Source organism: Acipenser ruthenus, chromosome 3 (assembly GCF_902713425.1).
Source record: "Acipenser ruthenus chromosome 3, fAciRut3.2 maternal haplotype, whole genome shotgun sequence".
Lineage (NCBI taxonomy): Eukaryota > Metazoa > Chordata > Actinopteri > Acipenseriformes > Acipenseridae > Acipenser > Acipenser ruthenus.
The window spans coordinates 85516260-85538289 of record NC_081191.1 but is presented as its reverse complement, the minus strand read 5'-3'; the positions used below and the strand labels follow the sequence as shown (position 1 = coordinate 85538289).

The 22030-nt window shown below is 37.1% G+C and overlaps 1 protein-coding gene across 1 annotated transcript in view; it reads left to right on the top strand.

Moving 5' to 3' along the window:
- LOC117435632 (vasoactive intestinal polypeptide receptor 1-like) overlaps window positions 1-22030 on the top strand; it is a 69969-nt gene that overhangs the window by 34970 nt on the left and 12969 nt on the right. Inside the window, exons 5-6 of the mRNA XM_059020999.1 lie at window positions 1087-1184; window positions 6599-6731. Of these exons, the coding sequence (XP_058876982.1) occupies window positions 1087-1184; window positions 6599-6731 (231 nt within the window). The remainder of the gene's footprint in view (window positions 1-1086; window positions 1185-6598; window positions 6732-22030) is intronic.

Genomic DNA, 22030 nt, shown 5'->3' with positions numbered 1-22030 from the left:
GTTATATTTAGATTATTTTGATCTCATATCACTTAAAACTTGTTAATGTCCTCATACTGTATGTATTTTAACAGTTGTTTAATATTTTAGCCATTTCTTTTGATGTTGACTGTGTCTGCGTGAGGTCGTAACATCTGGAGAGATCTGTTTAAACAGAAAGCCCAACGATGACTTCATATGAATATCCAGGGTCAATGAACATTAGGGGTTTTAATCTTGATATTTTCTATTGGTCAGTTAATCATCCAATCTGTTAATCAGTTAATCACACCTGTTTGCTAGTGATATGAAATTGTATAGAGACAATTACAAGCAATGGCAGTAACTTTGGTTTCAAAAGTGTGTGGAGACAGGTGGAGGGCATGCATGAAGATTATTATATCTAAGTTACATACAGTATAGTAATAGTAATACAATTCTAAAAAAACATTCATTTTATTCATATCGGCACCTTTGCGGTTGTGAACTCCCTCTTAAGAGGGGGAGGTGGGGTATTTTACTGTACGACAATAAGATCCCAATACTATTAAATAGAGAATATATTTAATAGTATTGAGATCATAGACATCGGAAATGGTATCACGATTGATTAATTTCGCAATGAAAAAATAAAAAACTGTAGAAACTTTTCTTTACTACTAGGATGTACTTGTTCTTCTCTTTTTGAGATCGCCCATAATGCATTGCACATCAAACATCTAGAAAGAAGATAAACATGTGAATAAGAATGGATAGGGTTACCAGATTTCCAGTGAAAAATTGGTAGCCTTTTTTTGTCTTCAATTCACCGACAGTATAAAATAACAATCATAATTTTAAAAAATAAACAGTGGGTGTAACAGTAAGAATGAAGCCATTTATCTTGCTTAACATGTTAAGAGGGTCTGTATTACATCTTACAGTGAGAGTATTAAGATCCTCAGCTGTTTAGATATTTCCTATTAGATATTTTAGATATTTCCTTTATTTGGACTTTTGGTGTTAATAGTAAATAATTGTGTCATTTTTTTTGTTTTACTCCATAAGACACATTTCTATTCTTGTCTACACAATATTTTAATCTTTGAATGTATTTTCTTCTTGTAGAAATTGTACTACTCAACATTTCAACACATCTACACTGCAGGTTATTCCACGTCACTGGTTTCACTAATAACAGCCATTGTTGTTTTTGCTGTTTTCAGGTAATGTTGAGATCTATTTATTTATTTATTTATTTTTTTTAATTCTAAGCATCTACTTTAAATGGCGCTTTTAAAAACTTACAAATAACAAAATCTGCTCAAGATCGTGTATGGTTCTTCTTTAAAGCTGCAACAGCAGTGCCATAATTAAAATGCAATTCTAACCAAATTGTTGGTGTACTTTGTATATAAATTGTAAACAACTAAAATATTAAATACTTCTTTTTTTCTTCTTTCAAAACATGCAAATACAATTTGGGGTAAAAAGTTTTAAACATCTTATTTACCTTTCATTCATGTTGACCAGTTACCAAGGGGGATACACGGTCTTGGGGTTATGTTGAAGCACATATTGTAAGTCGCCCTGGATAAGGGCGTCTGCTAAGAAATAAATAATAATAATAATAATATTGCGAGCCATGTGATGTTTGACTGCTCTCACAGCAATGGCCACATACTGTAGAAACAGGAAGCTGTAGGTGCAGGTATCTTGCTCTTTAATTGTTGTAGGTTGAATACTTTGTTTTATAATTCAGCATCATTTGTAGCAATGGTGTCAATTAGTGTACTATATCTCATTTGTATTGCTCAACCAGCACACATTATCTTTGTATTACCAGGGATGAAAAGTGCAGGTACTCACATACTAGACCTGTGGTTTATTCAATTATTTCCTACACGTAAACATTTATAAAAAATGTAGAAAATTTGACAATGAATAAATACTTCTAAAATGTATAGATATTGGTACTCGGTACTTTTTTTTTTTGAAAATGCTGAAAGCTTTGTACCCTTTGCAGATATCACTCAGTCATGTACTGTAATATAACACTTAAGTTAAACCTTAAATGAGAAGTATTAAGAAATATTACACTATGCAGTAACAGCTATAGAGAGGGAGTTTTGTTTCAAGAGATCCTAAAAAAGGTGTGATTTTTTTTTTAAAAAGGAAGAAAAAAACAACTGTACTATGATCAAAATATACAAAAAGGTCCAAGTTAAACTATGCACAACAGGGGCTGAAATACCCCTCTATCTATTAATGTACCAGGAGCTATTCTTAACAATTTTTTTTTTTTTTTTTTACTTGACATGGTCTTTTTAATCTCCATAGTATTCTCTGAAATCATCCCCATACTTTCCAGACTCTGGGTACTCACCTACACCAGGACCTGGACATGCCACATTGATAGCCTTGGATTAGAACATATATCCTTGTTATTTCATTTTTTAAACGTATTATTTATCCTACAATAATATATACGATCTGCTTCTCTGTTGTGTTTCTGTTTAGATATATACATATGCACGTCTATTTTTTGTCATTTATTTCTAGAATAAAACCAGTGTTCCTCAAAAGACAAAAGGCCAACAAAATGCTTGGATATATAGAGAAAAAGTGTTGAATTTAAATCAAGGGAAGTAATGTTAAAGCTTTACAATGCATTAGTAAGACCTAATCTAGAATATTGTGTTCAGTTCTGGTCACCTCGCTACAAAAAGGATATCGCTGTTCTAGAAAAGAGTGCAAAGAAGAGCAACCAGAATTATTCCTGGTTTAAAAGGCACGGCATATGCAGACAGGCTAAAAAAATGTAATCTATTCAGTCTTGAACAAAGAAGACTACTCAGCAATCTCATTCAAGCATTCAAAATTCTAAAAGGTATTGACAATGTTGACCCAAGGGACTTTTTCAATCTGAAAAAAGAAACAAGGACCAGGGGTCACAAATGGAGATTAGATAAAGGGGCATTCAGAACAGAAAATAGGAGGCACTTTTTTTTTTTACACAGAGAATTGTGGGAGTGGAACGAACTCCACTGTAATGTTGTTGAAGCTGACACCCAGGGATCCTTCAAGAAGCTGCTTGACGAGATTCTGGGATCAATAAGCTACTAACAACCATAGTAGCAGCCCCTCTCAACTCTCTACAGCAGGGGTTCTCAAACTCCCTGTGTATTCTGGTTTTCATTCCAACTGAGCTCTCAATTACTTAACTAACCCCTTAATTGAACTAATAATTTGCTTATTAGACCTTTTTAATTGTTTTCAGCTCTTAAACAGTAGCAGAGTTCAAGTTACTTATAAAATGACCAATTACTCTCCTCATAACAGAAAATAGGATCACAACAAAATAAAACACGTTGATCACTGTACATAACATTTACCTTGCAAGTTGGGTCAGTGTTTGGATAGCATGAAGCACACCTGCATCTGTATCCCTGAATCTGAGGCAGCACTTTGTTGATCCTGCGTTTATGTAAATCGGTGCAAGGCAAAACAAGTTGTGATACGTATTTCTAAAATCAATCAACTATTTATGGAGGGGACAGAGACATGGATTTTTGCCTTCAAATTCATGTGCAGCAATGTTTGTTCACATAATCAGTTCCTAACCCTGCCACTTCTCTCGTTGATCAACCAATGAGCACTGACACAATGGGTGGTGATTTGTGACGCATGCCAAAATGAAACTGTCCGATTGGTTTAATATTGATTGGCACCAAAATAGCCAAATAACCTCATGATCTTGCTACCAAGAACGAAGGTCAGTATGTCATCCATTGGTTCATTTTGAGAATATTTTAATGAGTTTAGTTGCTGTAACAAGACTGCTTTCCAACCAAATGCTAGTGGATTGTGGATGGAATGCATGCGCGTTGAGTGAAAAGCAGATAAAATAAGTCTGGGTACCCAGTATGAGTACAGGCATAATTTCACCCCTGGTTTTTACGGTGTATTTTTATGGCCATGAAAAAGGGCAACTTACACACTGATACAACCAAATTAGTGATGCAGCTCACATACCAATTTTACTTAGAGCTCAAAACATGGAGCAAAAAATACCTTTTTTGTGTGCTTAAATAAAAAATAATGTATTCACCTAAAAATCACCTTTTGCAAGCAATTGAACAAACTTAGAAACCACTTCTAAGTTGGTTGGTGACTCATTTAAGTGAGTCACCAACTCACTTAAATGTGCCCGAGCTGCCTCTCTCTCCTCTGTCCTAATTCTCCTCGACCTCTCTGCTGCCTTTGACACTGTTGATCACTCTATTCTACTATCATCTCTTGCTGACCTGGGGATCTCTGGCACTGCTCTGGCCTGGTTCTCCTCCTACCTCTCCAACCGCACTTACCAGGTAACCTGGCGTGGAGCAACCTCCACACCTCACCCTCTCTTAACTGGAGTCCCCCAAGGGTCAGTCTTGGGTCCTCTCCTGTTCTCTCTCTACACCCGCTCCCTGGGCCCCCTCATCGCATCCTATGGTTTCTCATACCATTTCTATGCTGATGATGCTCAGATTTTCCTCTCCTTCCCCACCTCTGACTCCACCATCTCCTCCCGTATCTCTACCTGTCTGTCTGCTATTTCCTCCTGGATGCACTCGCATCACCTCAAACTCAACCTCTCTAAATCTGACCTCCTTTTCTTTCCCTCCTCCTCCCCCTCCTCTGATCTCTCCATCTCTGTTCCTCTGGAATCTACCACACTCTCTCCCTCTTCCTCAGCTAAGAACCTTGGAGTCACCCTGGACCCCTGCCTCTCTTATTCCCAGCACATCTCCACTCTGGCACGCACTTGCCGATTCTTCCTGAGCAACATCCGAAGAATCCGACCCTTCCTCACCAACTATGCTACCCAGCTCCTGGTCCAGGCCCTGGTACTCTCCCGCCTAGACTACTGCAACTCCCTCCTGGCTGGCCTCCCTGCGTCCGCCACCCGTCCGCTCCAGCTCATCCAGAACTCTGCTGCCCGCCTAGTGTTCTCTCTGCCTCGCTTCGCCCACGCTACTCCACTACTCCGCTCGCTCCACTGGCTCCCGATCACCGCTCGCATCCAGTTCAAGACTCTTGTACTAGCCTACAGATGCCTTGACCAGACTGCACCCAGCTACCTCCAGACCCTCATCTCTCCCTACACCCCCACTCGACCTCTCCGCTCCGCCTGCACTAGAAGACTAGCTCTACCACCGCTACGCTCCCCTGCCTCCAAAGCCCGCTCCTTCTCCACCTTTGCTCCGCAGTGGTGGAATGACCTTCCTACAGATGTCAGGACTGCCCAGTCCCTGACCACATTCCGGCGCCTCCTTAAGACTCACCTCGTCAAAGAGCACCTGTAGAACTCCTCTGTTTGTATCCTGGGACACTATCACCCTTCATGTAAATGTGCTTTATTTTGCTCTTATCAGCCCCTATTTTACTGCATTTAATCCTGTACTTCAGAATACTGTAATCTGCCAAGTGTTTAACCTGTAGTACTTTGTATTTAATCACATCCTGATGTAACTATCACTATTTAATCATATCCTGATGTAACTATCACTATTACCTGCTGTATTATTGAATTGTGGTTTGTCAAAATTGTACTTTACTTGAACAAAAGTTATTGTATTTCTTGCTCTTATTGTATTACTTGTATTGTAACGCTTGAAATGTTTTTGCTTACGATTGTAAGTCGCCCTGGATAAGGGCGTCTGCTAAGAAATAAATAATAATAAAATAATAATGTTGAGAATATAATTTAGCATGTACACTGGAATGTCGCATATCCGACCGTTACATAACCGCCCTGATCAATTAACCACCTCGCTAAATAAATAAATAAATATTAAAAGTAGCCTAGGAGAGTAATGGCACTGGCAGCAAATGCAGCTTCCGCGATGGAAACAGAAAGAAAGCGTTATAGCAATCAGCCTTTTGGTGCATTTCCCTTTAAGAGAGGCGGGCTGTGTGCGTGTGTCAGTCAGCTGCGTATAGCAGTGACGTTTCAATACACCAGTCGAGAAAGCTTTTTTTGGGTAATGTGTTTATATGATGGAGCGCACGCTTGCAGATATTGGCAGTGTGTTGTTGCAGCTTTTAAGTGCATTTGAATTAAACAAAGCAAGCTTAAAATAGCCGAAGCAAATTCAAACCGAGCTGCTTATCAGCTGTTGGCAATATCAAGAAAGTGCGCAAAGTACTGTGACAGAGATATTAAGAAAGCAGAACCAGGGAGGCAGGGACTAGAGTTAAGAATGAAGCCATCAGTTGCAGGTTACTGTATATTTACCGTTTGTTTTGTATTTTTTAAATTTTTTTAAAGCTTTGCATGGAGATGGCTTATAGCAAACCGCATAGCAACACTGTGTATTTGTAGCCTAATTAATCTCGTTTACATTTGCTTACTTTTAAAGCAAAAAATGTACCCATGTTTAAAGCAGTTTGTGTGTTGTTTTTGTTCACTGACCTATTTATGGATGTGTAAATGCTTTTTCTATAGATGTTTGCAAATCAGACTTTTTCACATATCCGACGCCTATACCCCAGTCCACAGGGGGTCGGATATGCAATGTCCTGTATTGTACTAAGAGTTTGAGAATCTATCCCATGACGCCAAATGACCCACACATTGTATTATTTTTTTCAGGAAGTTCCATTGCACCAGGAATTATATCCACATGAACCTGTTTCTTTCATTCATCCTCCGAGCCAGTGCTGTTTTCATAAAAGACGCTGTGCTCTTTGCAGATGAAAACATGGATCACTGCACCATGTCAACGGTATGTATGCATCTAAATAGCAGCATGATTTCAGTACTGTAACATTTCTGTTGCTTACATGTGGAAGAGCATTTGGGTTTCAGATCAAAGTAATACAAGATATGTAATATCACCTACCCTGAGAGGTGTTGTATGAAATGCATTTGTTTGTCAAGTTCAATTAGAGGTTAAATCTTGCTCAGGACTACTATCTCAAAATTCACTCCAGAGATTGACACGTTTCTATGGAAACTAGCTAAGTTAAAATCAGGTTTTAAGAATCTTGTGGAGGTTGATGAATGTAGCGTGGGTAGTATTATGGCACAAAGGTTGTCAATGTATCTATTTAATAATTGTTCTTAACTGCTATACCCTATCTGCATGTCGACAAGAATGTATAGATGCATGTGTAATCAGCAGCTATTTGAACCAAACACTGGTAAACATCCACAAATAGCATTATTTTATAGTGAATTAATGCAATTATGAAAATCATGATTATTGGGAATTGTAAACACCACTGCTGAAGTAAATAACGATTTCCCATGAATAATATAGCTGCTCTAAAATTGAAAACAAAACAATAAAAGTAGCAGCTGGCAAAATAACCTAGTTTGGAGTTTAGCTATTACAAGAAAAGGTTAAAGACAAAGTGGTCTGTTCTATGCAGACAGGCTAAAATAATTGAATCTATTCAGTCTTGAACAAAGAAGACTACGCAGTGATCTGATTCAAGCATTCAAAATTCTAAAAGGTATTGACAGTGTCAACCCAGGGGACTTTTTCGACCTGAAAAAAGAAACAAGGACCAGGGGTCACAGATGGAGATTAGATAAAGTGGCATTCAGAACAGAAAATAGGAGGCACATTTTTACACACAGAATTGTGAGGGTCTGGAACCAACTCCCCAGTAATGTTGTTGAAGCTGATACTCTGGGATCCTTCAAGAAGCTGCTTGATGAGATTCTGGGATCAATAAGCTACTAACAAGCAAACGAGCAAGATGGGCCGAATGGCCTCCTCTCATTTGTAAACTTGCTTATGTTCTTATGTTCTTAATGTTCTAACCAGTGACAGTTCTTAATATAACTGCCCTAAAAATATTTAAACCTCTATCACAGGTCTCTTTTTTTATTACTTTTTGTATTTCACTATGTGAATAAGAGCGTCAACAAATGACCCATGTAGGAAACACCTGCAGGATTAATATAGATGGTAGATCACTAATATACAGTATATATATATATATTTTTAATCAAGTCCTATGTAGAAACTAAGTGGTTTTATTACATTTAACACATTCAGGCTCAAATTTATAAAGGGGAAAAACCGACCGCAAAAAGCCACGTAATGTGCGTGTTCAGTACGGCCGCTCTCGCCGTCAAAATAACGACCTATTTTATAAGACTAATTAGGTGAAGCAGGCGATTCCGCAATCAACCAATTTAAATACCCCTCACTGCAATTAGCAGTGGAGAATTACACACCTCTAACAATAAATAGCGGGTTTGGGTCAACCCTGCGTGTGTAGGCTACACATTCCAAAAGAAAGTGAATGGCACACAAAGACCTCAGCCTGGTACTAGCCATGGTGATGATGATGCTCAGAAGTGAAAACTGAAATTTACCAATATGGAAGTGGAGATTTTGGTACAAGCAGTACCTGTAACACATGAAGATGTGTTACAAGCTCGAAATACATCACCAGGACAAAGGAATAAAATATGGAATGTGTGGCGGCTTCTTGTGACTTCAGAGTTTGTAGTCTAGGTTGCTAGGGAGCAAAATGAACAAATTATCTTTTAGCAGCCTCAGTACGCACTTTAGGAACCGTAAAATACAAAAATGAGTGCGATCTGAGACCGTAGTTACTACAAGCGACTGTAAAGTATTAATTTATGTATGGAGGAAGCTTACATAGAATAACCTTGTATAAAAAAAATATATACCAGTGCTTCAACCTTATCAATGCCAAAGAGGTCCAGCCAACCAAACCATATAACACACAATGATGAGTACTGTAACTTGAGTTTGTAATATATCTCAAGGCTGCATAATATGTGGGATCCAATTTGCTTAATGTTAAGGGTGATGCAAACCTATAGACTGTGTCATCATAATCAATTTGTGGTAGAAATATACAAGCAATTAGCCTTTTTTTTGTAACTACAGAAAAACAAGATTTGAGTCTATACAGAAAACCTACCTTGTAATAAGTAATTAAGTGCTATACCTGGACTATTTATTTTAGTTTGGGGTCAGTTTGAAGTCAATGTCTCGTGGGCCTCTTTAGTACAAAAAAGAGGCCACAAGAAGCCATTCTAATATGATTAGTGGTAGCTCTAATGCATATATTTCATTCATGCAGTGTATATTATAGAAAATGGAGGGAATTATAATACACATTGAGAACTGGGTCTAGGAGGGAAACAAATGTGTATGTGTATGTGACATTCAAACCAGTTGGACATTTTTCAAAATTATCCATTAGGGTGTTTCCTTTATTAAGCACTCTGTACTGACATAGTCCTGGAGAGCGTCTGAGTGACTAGAGGAAGATGGACTGTGAGTTAAGTGAGAGCGAGTGATATAGCGGGGATAATGTCACCTTACTAGACAAAGTGAGGGTTAAGTTAGATAGTTAGCCACAGAAATTAGACGATTTATGTAACATTTCATTAATATATATTCAAGTTCACCTTCACAGATGTATAGCATGCTTAATTAGACATCTCCGAATAGACACCACGAGGGAGATAGCAAGATACAACATGCAGGATTTTCAAAAAACAGTGTTATTGTATCAAACTCGCGGTACAGTAATGAGAGCTTTAGTAGCAAGTGATTTTCAAACAGAATTTGTTAAAAAAAAAAATGCAATAATGCTTTGAAATTGAGTTGATGAGGTTGTTAATGAACGCATTTCTCGTTAAAAAGCTTAATTGTGGGGCTCCCGAGTGGTGCATCCAGTAAAGGCGCTCCACGTGGAGTGCAGGATGCGCTCTATAGTCTGGACATCGTGAGTTCGAGTCCAGGCTATTCCACAGCCGACCGTGGACAGGAGCTCCTAGGGGGCGGCACACAATTGGCCGAGCGTTGCCCAGGGGGAGGGCTAGGTCGGCCAGGGTGTCCTCGGCTCACCGCGCACCAGCGACCCCTGTAGTCTGGCTGGGTGCCTGCGGGCTTGCCTGTAAGCTGCCCGAGAGCTGTGTTGTCCTCCGACGCTGTAGCTCTTGGGTGGCTGCATGGTGAGCCCGCAGTGTGAAAGAGCAGGGGTGGTAGCTGTGAGCTGAGCTTCAAATAATAATTGGCCATTCCAAATTGGGAGAAAATAATAAAAATAATTGACAACGGCTAAATTTATATAAAAAAAAAACCCAAAAAAACTAAAAAAACCTTAATTGTCGCAGGTCACGTACATCACTTCCTGTCTCATCAACTAGATAAAGGGAACTCGTGGGCCTCTTTAGTACAAAAAAGAGGCCACAAGAAATGCATGTTAACGAGATAAAAATGAATGGAAGCATAATTCTGTGTTATGGAAACTACTAGCGTACAGGGAGACAAGCAGCAGCCAAATGGAAATAAAAAATTATGGGAATATCTATTTCATTTAAAATTGTGCATTTTGTCATGCAGAACGTACAACTTATTATATAAAACCCTTTTAATGTACATTTTGCAATCTTTTGGTTAAAAAGAAAAAAAATACCTTTATTTTTTTGGATGGGGCGGGGAAATTTATTTTCTTATGTTGACATCTACGTTTGAAGTGCCATTAGTGTTTGTAGTTGTTAGTTATTATACATGTATACATGTATGTAACACTTCATTATATATTTATTAAGCTTTTAAAATTACGATACAAGTCCCTAACCCAATATACAATTTGTTTATAATTCATTGTTTGGTGAATTCTTCTAATCCTGCATTTTCTCTGGTACTCTTTGCTTGCCTCCATGATAAATAAACTCAACATGATTAGAAGTAGCCACCGAACACTTACGGTATTATAAGAACATTGTATATGCATATAAACGAGTGAAGGTGAATGTGTACAGTGTACATGAAGTCTGGGGGAGCCTGACAATTACAAAACACGTTTAGGAAAAATCCATGTCAACTATCTCAATCACATTCTTAGTGCCATTGATCTGTGTGTCCATGTACGCCTGTTCTTCGTTCTTGTGTGGTTTAGACACAAGTGTTAAAGCCAACGATGCATTGCAAATCCGCAATCACCTAAAGGAAACTTTATTGTAATATCTAATATGCCATTTTCTATACCAAGATTTCATTATTTACTCTTAGGTTTTTATTTGTATAATTCAAATACAATCAACAGTAGAGGTCAGTTGTCATATAATGTACGTATCCAGAGTTCAGATAGGCTGTACAGTTGCATTGACCATTTCTTGGTAGTAACATTACACTGGGTGCAAATAACGGTATATCATTTTAGCAATATACAAACAACCTGTAAGGTTACACATGGTTAAAACAAGTGAACACATCTCATTACTAACCACAAGTATAGAAAAGTCTAAAACAGAAATGTTTTCATAATTATAGATAATGAATTATTTAGGCAATCTGTAAGAAATGAATTCCTGCACTCTCTCTGTATCGTCGGCGTCACAGCTGCGGTCTGTTCAATTTTTGAGTGAGTTCTATACTCTTTTGTTAATTAAAAACCCTTTTAAACAATTAACACATATTTGCTTTTAAATTCCCAAGAAGCACTGCTTGTTAAGATATTAACATTATTTAATAAATCAACATAATTTCGGAAATCACATTAGGATGATTATTTAATAACAAAATAGGCATAATGACCGCTTGAAAATTCCCAAATCAATGCTACATATCGATTTGTTGATTAATGCTGGAAAATCCTGCCCAACACACTCAATGGGGACTAATAATTTCAGTTAATAGCATTTAATTAGCAAATTTAAGTTACCATTTAGGGGAACAGTTCCACTTGATAAACATTATTTTTGTTATGAAATAAATCCTATTTGCCGTTCTCTCCCCACTTAACCTAGAACTCTTGTATGTTGCCAGTAAGGTTTTTCTACCTTTTATAAGCTTCAGTATAATTTTTACTGCTCTGAAGGTACAATGATTCTGCTTTTTTTTTTAAATCCATGTTGAGTGGCACCTGACAGCATCACTGGATAGAAAGTTAATTTTCTGTTGTCTCTCCTTAACATGTTGGTTAATGCAATGTTGTGCAACATATTTTAAGACATTTTAAATGAAAAGTTCTGAAGCTAATTAAAGGAAGACAATTAAAAATGAGTTACTACTTTATTTAGGATAAAACTTAGTAATGTAATTTAGTTGGGAAATTGTGAAGCTGGGTTTTACATGCTAATGTAGCCATTTCACTCTGCTTGAAATAACTTATATTGAATGTAATCAAATGGTTTGCATGCCAAATCCAGCTTACCATAATTAATTTGTGTTAAATCGTGTCTGTTTTGTGATGAGATCATTTGAAATATATGATTACAAATTCAATGCACCAAAGTTGTATTTGTTATGCAGATCATATTTACATTTCCTTCACTTTTGGCGGTTTGTGGTTTAATAATTGTCAGTTTTGTAATAACAGCAGCATATTCCCAGACAGCTTGATTTTGACCTAAAATTGCACTATTTCTATGAATTTTTTTTAATGTTGTTTTGCTTCATTAGCTGGAGTAACAATCTAATATGTTGAGGATATGCCATGACCCAACTGAAAATATTAGATTTATTTAATGAGTTAGCCTTGGCTTCTTCACGTTATAATGCCCTAGATTATGTGTAAAGGCATGTATGTATTGGTCTAGTAGCTCTGCCTCACTGTGATTGTTACGTGTCTGTTTTCGGAGTTGTACTATTTGCCAGTTCCGGTTCCTGGTTCATTGATTTGGTATAATTCTCAAGTTGACTCAGTTACTCCCCGATTTTTGTTTTGCTTTGTATTCTCAAATTTCTTATTTATTTATAATATTGTATATTGCAATAAAAAAATCGATTCATTCACTCCAAAATTATCGACGAAGACATAAGCCTAAACATCGTCTACTTTAGTTTTTGATAGATTTGTCTCAAAAAGGGATAGTGTATTATATTGTATGAATGAGAATGAGTGGATTTGTATTCAAAGGGAACATCTCAGTGTGGCTTTGTAAGATCAATTGTAAATGTACAACATATCCATTTACAATCGCAAATAAAATAGATGTCAAATCTAACGGTTGTAATTTGCAGCATTGATTGCCTCTATTGAGTACCATACACTCCAGCCAATCCTGTTCCCTGCCATGATGCTCCAGACCAGTGGTACTCTCTTGTGGCAACACTGCAGGACCTGACTTATTCCTTAATCAATTGAGCACTCAAGATCCCTTTTCCCTGCAGGTCTTTAATTCGACTACAAAAATTAGGGTATGGTTTGAACAAGGTCCTGGTTTAAAATGATCTGAGAGTGAGCCACAGATGATACTCCAGACTGTGGACGGAGTGGCTTCAAACTGATATATGTTATTGCCCAACATATAAAGGTGTAGTGATTAGATTTTGGGGTAAAAAAAAATATTGGACTGGTATCCAAATACACATTTGTTCCCCATATATATTAATACAAATTACAACAAATTGAATTGCTACAAAAAGGGCAATCGGTTTCCTTCAAATTGCAGATAATTACACATCATACTAATTATCCGTAGAGGCACCTGTCTGTCTGTTTGTCCTGTTACACATCTGTTTGCCATAAAACGTTATCATTACTTGGCTGCAATTATTGAGGTTATTGAAATCTAGTCTACATTAACTGCCCATATGAATTTAATGTATGTTTGCATGGATATCTGTAACAAATAATGATTACATACACTGTAATGGTACGGCTATTGAAAGCTGTATCTTGGAAACAACAGACATTTTAAACAAAAAAAAACCAAAAAAAATATACTTTTATAAAACAAATCTTTGCATTTTATTAATCTGTAAATCTATTCTAAACTACTTCACATTAACCAAATACAAAGTCACACATTTAGCGAATGCCAGGACAAACCTTGTCTGGTTTGTGATCTTCACTACAGTTATCACTCTCTTTGCCCTCCTTCGTCCCCATTATCCACCTAGCAGGCAGTCACCCCTTATGTGTGTATGGAGGAGGGAAAGGGGTTTGCCACATATCGTCCTGCTGACTTGCTTTTGTCGGGATTGAAGGTTTTGGATACCTTTGTCCGTTAAGAAGTCAGTATCACGACCATATAAGTTCAAACAATATCTGTGATGTACTAAACTTTACTGTTGTTTTCTTGAGATCCTGGGTCACCTGAAATAGCTTTCACTACTTTTTTCTGAATTATAGACAGCTTTGTGTATCTGCCAATCTCCCTTGAAGCATGGTGGCAGTATTAATATTTTGACACCAATCGTGGAATTATGTTTTCTTAACTATATAAGAAGTGTGATTGAGGATTTTCCTGGGAAAGCAAACAAAACTGATGTCATGTTTCTTCTGGAATTGCACATTTCAGACAGATGTAGTCACTGGAATTGCTTGACAGGGATGATTTATGAAAGAATTTGTTATCTACAATCATTTTAAATTGACTAACATTTTTAAATTTGATACATTAACAAAACCAACTTAATACGTAAAATACATAGGGCACATACTAAATGGAACTGTTGGAAACTTAGTAATCAAAACATGATAAAATTTGAAACCTATTTTTAAGAAATGACAGGGCTTGCAAAATGTAAACAGGAAGAAAAATCTATGGTGGGAGTATGGACAATGTTAAGCAGTGTAATGTTGGAAATGCAGGACCAAATGATGCCAAAGATCAAGAAATGTAGACTAAAAAGGAGAAGCATTGTCAGGGGTTTCTAAGCAATTCCCAAACACCATCTTTAAAACCAGAGAAAGAAAAGTTATGAAATTCCATCTTCGTATTATGATGGAAACAGTCCCATGTCTTTGGGAGTTGATATTTAAAAGATAATTCCCCCATTATGGGTACGAACCCTTGGACGAACTAAATTAACAGAATCCTGAGCGCAAACTATAGCCAATGCTAGTCATTTCTATCACAAATAGAGAGGTACCAAGCCTTTAGAAACCTTAAGGAGAACAATTTGCTCAATTCAAAATCGTTGAATACAACCGTTTTGGTAAGGACTCACTCATGGTGTGGGGAGTCATCTGCATTGGAGGCAGTGGTTAAAGTGGGGTGGTATATGCCGGTATGCATACCGGTAATAAAAAAACTGACGGTATGGCATACTGGCAAAAGAAAAAAAAATCTAGGGGGAACAAAATTATATAAATGTTATACTTCTGCAAAACACCCTGCCCGGGCCTCTTTAGTTTCAAACAAAAAAACTTTGAATTTAGTGTCTCTGCATAGCGCGAGTATGTTTCACCTCAGGTCATGCCCTTATTCTACAGAAGCACTTCCCCTGTAGGTCACTGTACCCGCACATTTTATGCATTACTTATGTATGTTGGAAATCGTACCAGTCAAATCCTACCAATACGTTTCGTGTTGAATTTCGTCTGTTTTATCTGTGTACTAGTTTTGTGACGTCAAAATGAAAAAATATATGGGGATATGTTATGAATATTTCGTGTACATACATTTGGTTAGCCTGCCGTTTCGAGTGTGTAAAGCATTCTTTCTTTACTGTACGTCTTCACTGTTGACAGTTAAGTCCCTTCCCATTTGACAGACAGGCATACATGAACAACAATTACTTGATTTTATACTTAATTATAAAACGGAGTGTTAAAATGCTGCATGCTGATTGGTCCTTCAGTGTTTACCATTACAATATCCAGCACAATGTCACGATTAGGAACTACTTAGGAACAAAGGCAAATCACCACCTGTTCTTAACCACGTATCACTGCACCACGCAAAATCAAAGAAAATACCTGCTGTCATGTGAAACTTTATTGTATTTCTGGAAGGAGGATCCGCCTACTAATCAATACGTCATATAGAAGCGCTATAAAAACTCTGTGTGGCTTTCGTTCATGTTGCTTGTTTTGTTTGGCCTCTCAGTCAGTCAGTCAGTCAGTCAGTCAGTCAGTCAGTCACACACGGCGAGGCCAAACAGGGAGACGGTCGTCTTTAGAGCCTCGAGGATGGGCTATCCTCAGCCATGGATTCCCTAAGGTTTCCTCGCAGTGAGTAGGGTTTTTTTCCTTACCTGAGTGCCGAGCGGTTTGTATTTAGTTTCTTTGCTAAAGCCAAGTTTTTAATAGCTTTCTATACTGAAGAAGGCTAGAAGGGGTTCTAATTTCCACTGGAAACAAATTCCATAGATAAGCTGCTCTGGCCTGAAAGGTGCGGTCTCACAAATTAACTCAAGAGAAATATGGAGGGAACCATTCAAACATAAATTCCTGGTATTGATTCTAACAGGAAGAACATCTTTAAGAGGCTGGTCTGTCTCCATTTAATGCTTTATTAACAGTGCAAAGGAAATGCAAAACGTTCAAAAATGAACAAGCAAAAGAACGAATCGGCATTGAAAAACTGAATTGCATCTACTGCTGTTGATAATAATAAAAACAATAAAATCCACTAAAAAGACCACATCCAGTGTAGCGCGCATTGTATTATTATTGATAACTCGCTGTTTACAAAAGACCTGGTGATTATTGGAAGTTTTATGGTGACAGAAATTAAAAAACAAAAAAACAAAACACATACTACAGGAAAAGTAAAGGCATATAAAGGCATATAAAAACATTGTAGAAACAGAAGTTAAACAATTGGAAATGCACGTTTAAAAAAGTATGTTTTGAAACGGCTTTTAAAAATATTCAAAGGCTCAGATTCCCTGATCACTTTTGGAAGAGCATTGAAAATGTGAGGTGACTTTTCATTGTATTATTTAGGACAAGTACTATTTTCTTTAAATTCATTGGCTCTTATTTCATTTCTAAAGAAATGATTGGCCCAAATTTGTATGTGTAGTAAAAATAGTATGTGTAGTTAACAAAATAGAATGCGTAGTGTATCGCAGTGCTACACGTAGTCATTTATTTGAAACATGTACTAACAGCACACATTTTTGGTTGAAAACCACTGTGCTAGAGCCAATGGGAGTGAATTACCTAGCAACTATCTTACCTAGAATATGCAGGAAGGCAAGCACCTCACAGATGCACACATCTAAGCAAGGTTTTTTTATAGTTATTTAAAGTCTTTATTAAAAAAAATAATAAATGCAGTTACTGAAAATAAATAAATGTTTTACCTGAATATTTTTAGTTAATAGAGACTATTTTCTGTTGTGGAAGGTTATACCTCAAAATGTTAATAAATCTTTAGAAACTATATAGATTTCTTCATTCTTTTTTATAAAACGTTTATAAATCCATTTTATAAAAGCAATAAGTCACTTGAGTGTACGAGTTGTGCTGGATATGGTCACATTTTGGTTGGTTGCAGGCACTCGGCTGCGCCTCGTGTCAAACAACGCATCAAGAATTGACAATATGCAGCACAACCAGTGCCCTCTCGTGCCATATTGCTTAATTATAAAACTGCTTGAACACTTACTTTCTACCTGCTAATCGACTGTTGAAATCCTGAACACAGATCTCCCAGTTGTGATCTTCATAGACACACAGTGCTTGCTAATTTATTTTTTAAACAGAAGTGGGCGTTTGCACAGTTAAATTTTATTTCTTGAAACTTTTTTTCACACAATGCAGCGTACAGAAGTAGTCTGTTGAAAATAAATACTCACTTTCTCCTAAACGAAACATTGATAAACAAAATACTTATTTTTGTATTTCCTGTAGAATGTTAATGCAGATTTAATTTTGTTTGATTTTATTTATAAGAAACTTTAGGGGTGCCAATAATTATGACACCTATCTTTTTATGAAAAAAATGTTATTACTTGTTAATAAAAAAGTTTTTCTCTGAACAATTGTAGTAGAATAAAAGAATATTGTTTTCCTGTGTTGTTTATTTTATACAGCCTTTTTTGCTCATCTTTATCAAGGGCGCCAATCATTTTGGAGGTGTATATATATATAAGAACATAAGAAAGTTTACAAATGAGAGGAGGCTATTCAGCCCATCTTGCTCGTTTGGTTGTTAGTAGCTTATTGATCCCAGAATCTCATCAAGCAGCTTCTTGAAGGATCCCAGGGTGTCAGCTTCAACAACATTACTGGGGAGTTGGTTCCAGACCCTCACAATTCTCTGTGTAAAAAAGTGCCTCCTATTTTCTGTTCTGAATGCCCCTTTATCTAATCTCCATTTATGACCCTGGTCCTTTTTTCTTTTTTCAAGTCAAAGAAGTCCCCCGGGTTGACATTGTCTATACCTTTTAGGATTTTGAATGTTTGAATCAGATCGCCACGTAGTCTTCTTTGTTCAAGACTGAATAGATTCAATTCTTTTAGCCTGTCTGCATACGACATGTATATATATATATATATATATTATGCACATGGGGGAATGTGATGTGTTTTTTGGCTAGTTTACACAGCCACAGGTTTAATTGGCTAATTGTTTAATTGTTTTATTAATTTAATTAGTGACACCTGCTAGTAATTTAGGCAGGTGTATATAAGCAGGGCAGGACATGGAGAGGCTGTCTGTGTTAAGGCTAAGGCCTGAAGGAAGCCTGGTTGGGCAGACCTGAAAGGTACTGTGTTGAAATACTTGGATAGAAGTGTTTGGGGTGACTGGTAAACGTCCAGTTTATTAGTTTAAAATGTGTCTGTTTAGTTAGTACTCCTTGGTGGAGTTAGCATTTTGTTTATTTATTTTGTTTTGTATAAATAAATACATAGGCACCGCCGTGTTTTGAAAACTATCTGTGGTCTGGAACACGTCTTTTACACTAGAAGTGTGAAAAGGTCCTGCAAGTGGCAAACTTATGCCACTTTGTCACTATATATATATATATATATATATATATATATATATATATATATATATATATATATGGTCAATTTCAGACAGTGTCTGTTTTACGCTACAAGGCTGGTGTGAAAGCCTCCATAAGATGTACAGTGTTCTAAAAAACAATGTGATGCTGATGCTTTGATGCGACGCGCTTGGTGGGAAAGGACCTTACGACTGAGCAATCACCGAATGATGATTCCGACAGTTTGGACAACACAAACATCAGACCTACAAGAAGAAGTGAGCAACAAGCCCGAACTAAATCAGCAAACGTCTCATCAGCCAGGATCTTCAATATCTGGACAAAAGCAAAGAAACTCCCCTGCAAGTATTAATTCTGTTGATTACCCTGATTGTTGGAGTAAACCAACAATATCTGGAATACAATGAAATATAAATAGCTGTTTTTGAAAGGTTCTGTCGTGATGCAAATAAATGAGATACTGTCTATTCAAGGTGTTAGATGATTTCCTCAATTTGGAAGCACCCCAAAACTTCAACAGCACTCACTAAAAATAAAAAAAGATTAAATATTTAATTTATACAGACCTTTTATGATGCGTAATCTGAAAACAATTGACAGTAAAAACAAGTTTTATGTTTTCGTTGTATAACAGTAAAACACTAACAAGCCAAAAAAAAAAAAAAAAAAAAAAAAATTCCCTAATTTATAACATATTGTAGATGGCATTTAAAAACGATACATAATCCGTAGATGGCTGAAATGTGGTAAAATCATCCATCCAACCTCCCTCCTGTTGATTTTTTTGTTGTTGTTGTCCTTACTGGCACCTTTTTCAAACCACTTTAAACACTAATTGGAGGTTGTACGGATCTTATTGTGCTTCCAAGTAGTAGATTTACAGCGATACAGCACATAGAAACAGTCTTGAACCCTGTAATAAGAGCGTTTTCTGGTGCAGTTGGCCCTGAGTGTGTTCCAATGCATGATAATGCCTGTTGTCATACTGCCAGGATTGTCATGGTTTATCTTGAGCGGGAGACAACAGAGGTTATTAACTGACCAGCAAGAATTGCAGACCTGAATCCCACAGAACACCTTTGGAACCTTCTAGGATGCCCTTTTCAACAGCGTTGTAACCCTGCATGAGACACTAGAGAGTGTGGTGTTGCATTGACTAAAGAAAGGGATCGGGATCTCCCAAGACATCATTCGTCTAGCATGTGGTTTATGGACGTCACACTTGTCCTGCAGAATGTGATTTTATGATGGCAAACTATCACTGCAGCATTCAGGATATTTATTCCAGCTACAATCTATACACTTTAATCTCTGTGGGTGGGAGACTATAAACCGACATTGTAATTCTTTAGGAACAATTGCATTTGAAATGAGGTTACCAATAAAACAGTAAACATTAACAGCTGGTGCATGCTTTCCATAATTGCCGTGGACCTTTACTGTACTGAAACAACACTTTTCATTACTATTTTATATTAATATAATAGACTCAGGAGGATGCATTACTAACAGATCAAAGGTCTTGAATTTGAATACATAATTGTTTTTGATTAGGCTTTCATTTCCTCTGATTCATAATCCATGCATACATTTTGGCACTTGCTTTGATAGTAACACAGTACTTTTTAGAACCAGGAAGGCATCCAAGAACAACAATAAGAAATGTTAATATTTTATTAATTTTTGCAATATAACAACAGGATTTGGCCTTTAGATTTTAAGTACAGCACAGGGATCAAGATCAGTGTTGAAAATGTTAATTATATAGTCATGTTGCTAAATCGAATGAAAACAAGCAGATTCTTGATCTACAAACTGTGCCACATCCCACTAAATGTGCTTGGATAGATGTTGCTGGCTGATTTAGACAACAGTTTCTGAGTATGAACCTAGTAGTTTTTTAAGATGTCAGAATCTCTCCATGGAAACACTGCCTTGATATATATATATATATATATATATATATATATATATATATATATATATATATATATATATATATATGCAGTGGTTTGCAGAAGTATTCACCCCCCTGCAAAGTTTTCACATTTTGTTGGCACCTGAGCGTACTCCACGACACTTTCAAATTAGACTTTACATGTAGAATCTACACAAACTACTCCACATTGATACAGTTAAAAAATGCATATAGAATATAAATAAGTAAGATTTACAGAGAAAAACAGATTAATATCAGTTGCATAAGTATTCAACCCCTTTGCTACTGCAGCCCTAAATCAGTTCAGGTGCAAATGATTTGTTTGAAAGGTCACAAAATTAGTGAAATGGTTTCAGCCTGTGTGTACTCAAAGTGGTTTAACTTGTAGATCATTTCCCTCAGGTATATAAAGACTTTCAAGCTGCGACTCACATAGTGATCCAACAAAGCAACCATGAAGACCAAGGAGCTTTCGAAATAAGTCAGGGATAAAGTGGTAGAGAGGCACAGAGCAGGAGAAGGGTACAAGAACATTTCAAAGGCGCTGATTATCCCTCTCAGCACAGTTAAGTCCATCATGAAGAAGTGGAAGATACTACCCAGATCAGGTTGCTCTCCCAAACTGAGCAGCCGAGCAAGCAGGAAACTGGTTCGGGATGTCACTCTGAAGCCAACAATGACCTTGAGAGATCTGCAAAGTTGTGTATCTGAGGTGGGAGTCAGTGTTCACACATCAACAATAAGCCAGTCCCTACACAAAGCTGGCCTGTATGGACGAGTGGCAAGAAAGAAGCCATTACTCAAAAAGTCTCATCTTAAAGCACATATAGAGTTTGCGAAAAAGCATATAGATGATACTGCAGACATGTGGAAAAAGGTTTTGTGGTCACACGAGACAAAATTTAACTTTTCGGTCAACATTCCAAGCGTTACGTCTAGTGCAAGCCCAACACTGCGCATCACCCAGACAACACCATCCCAACTGTGTTGGTGGCAGCATCATGTTATGGGGATGCTTCTCTTCAGCAGGGACTGGGAAGCTTGTCCAAATAGAGGGGAGAATGGATGGTGCAAAGTACAAGCGAATCCTTGAGGAAAACCTGTTTGAGTCAGCCAAGACTCTGACACTGGGGAGGAAATTCACATTTCAGCAGGACAATGACCAAAAGCACAAAGCCAAAGCCACACTGGAGTGGTTGAAAAAGAAGAGAATTAATGTTCTTGAGTGGCTCAGTCAAAGTCCTGACTTGAATCCAAGCGAAAAATTATGGCAAGACTTGAAGATTGCAGTCCAACGACGATCCCCAACAAACTTATCAGTTGTATTACTTGTATTGTAACACTTGAAATGTATTTGCTTACGATTGTAAGTCGCCCTGGATAAGGGCGTCTGCTAAGAAATAAATAATAATAACTGGAGCAATTTTCCCGTGAAAAATGGGCA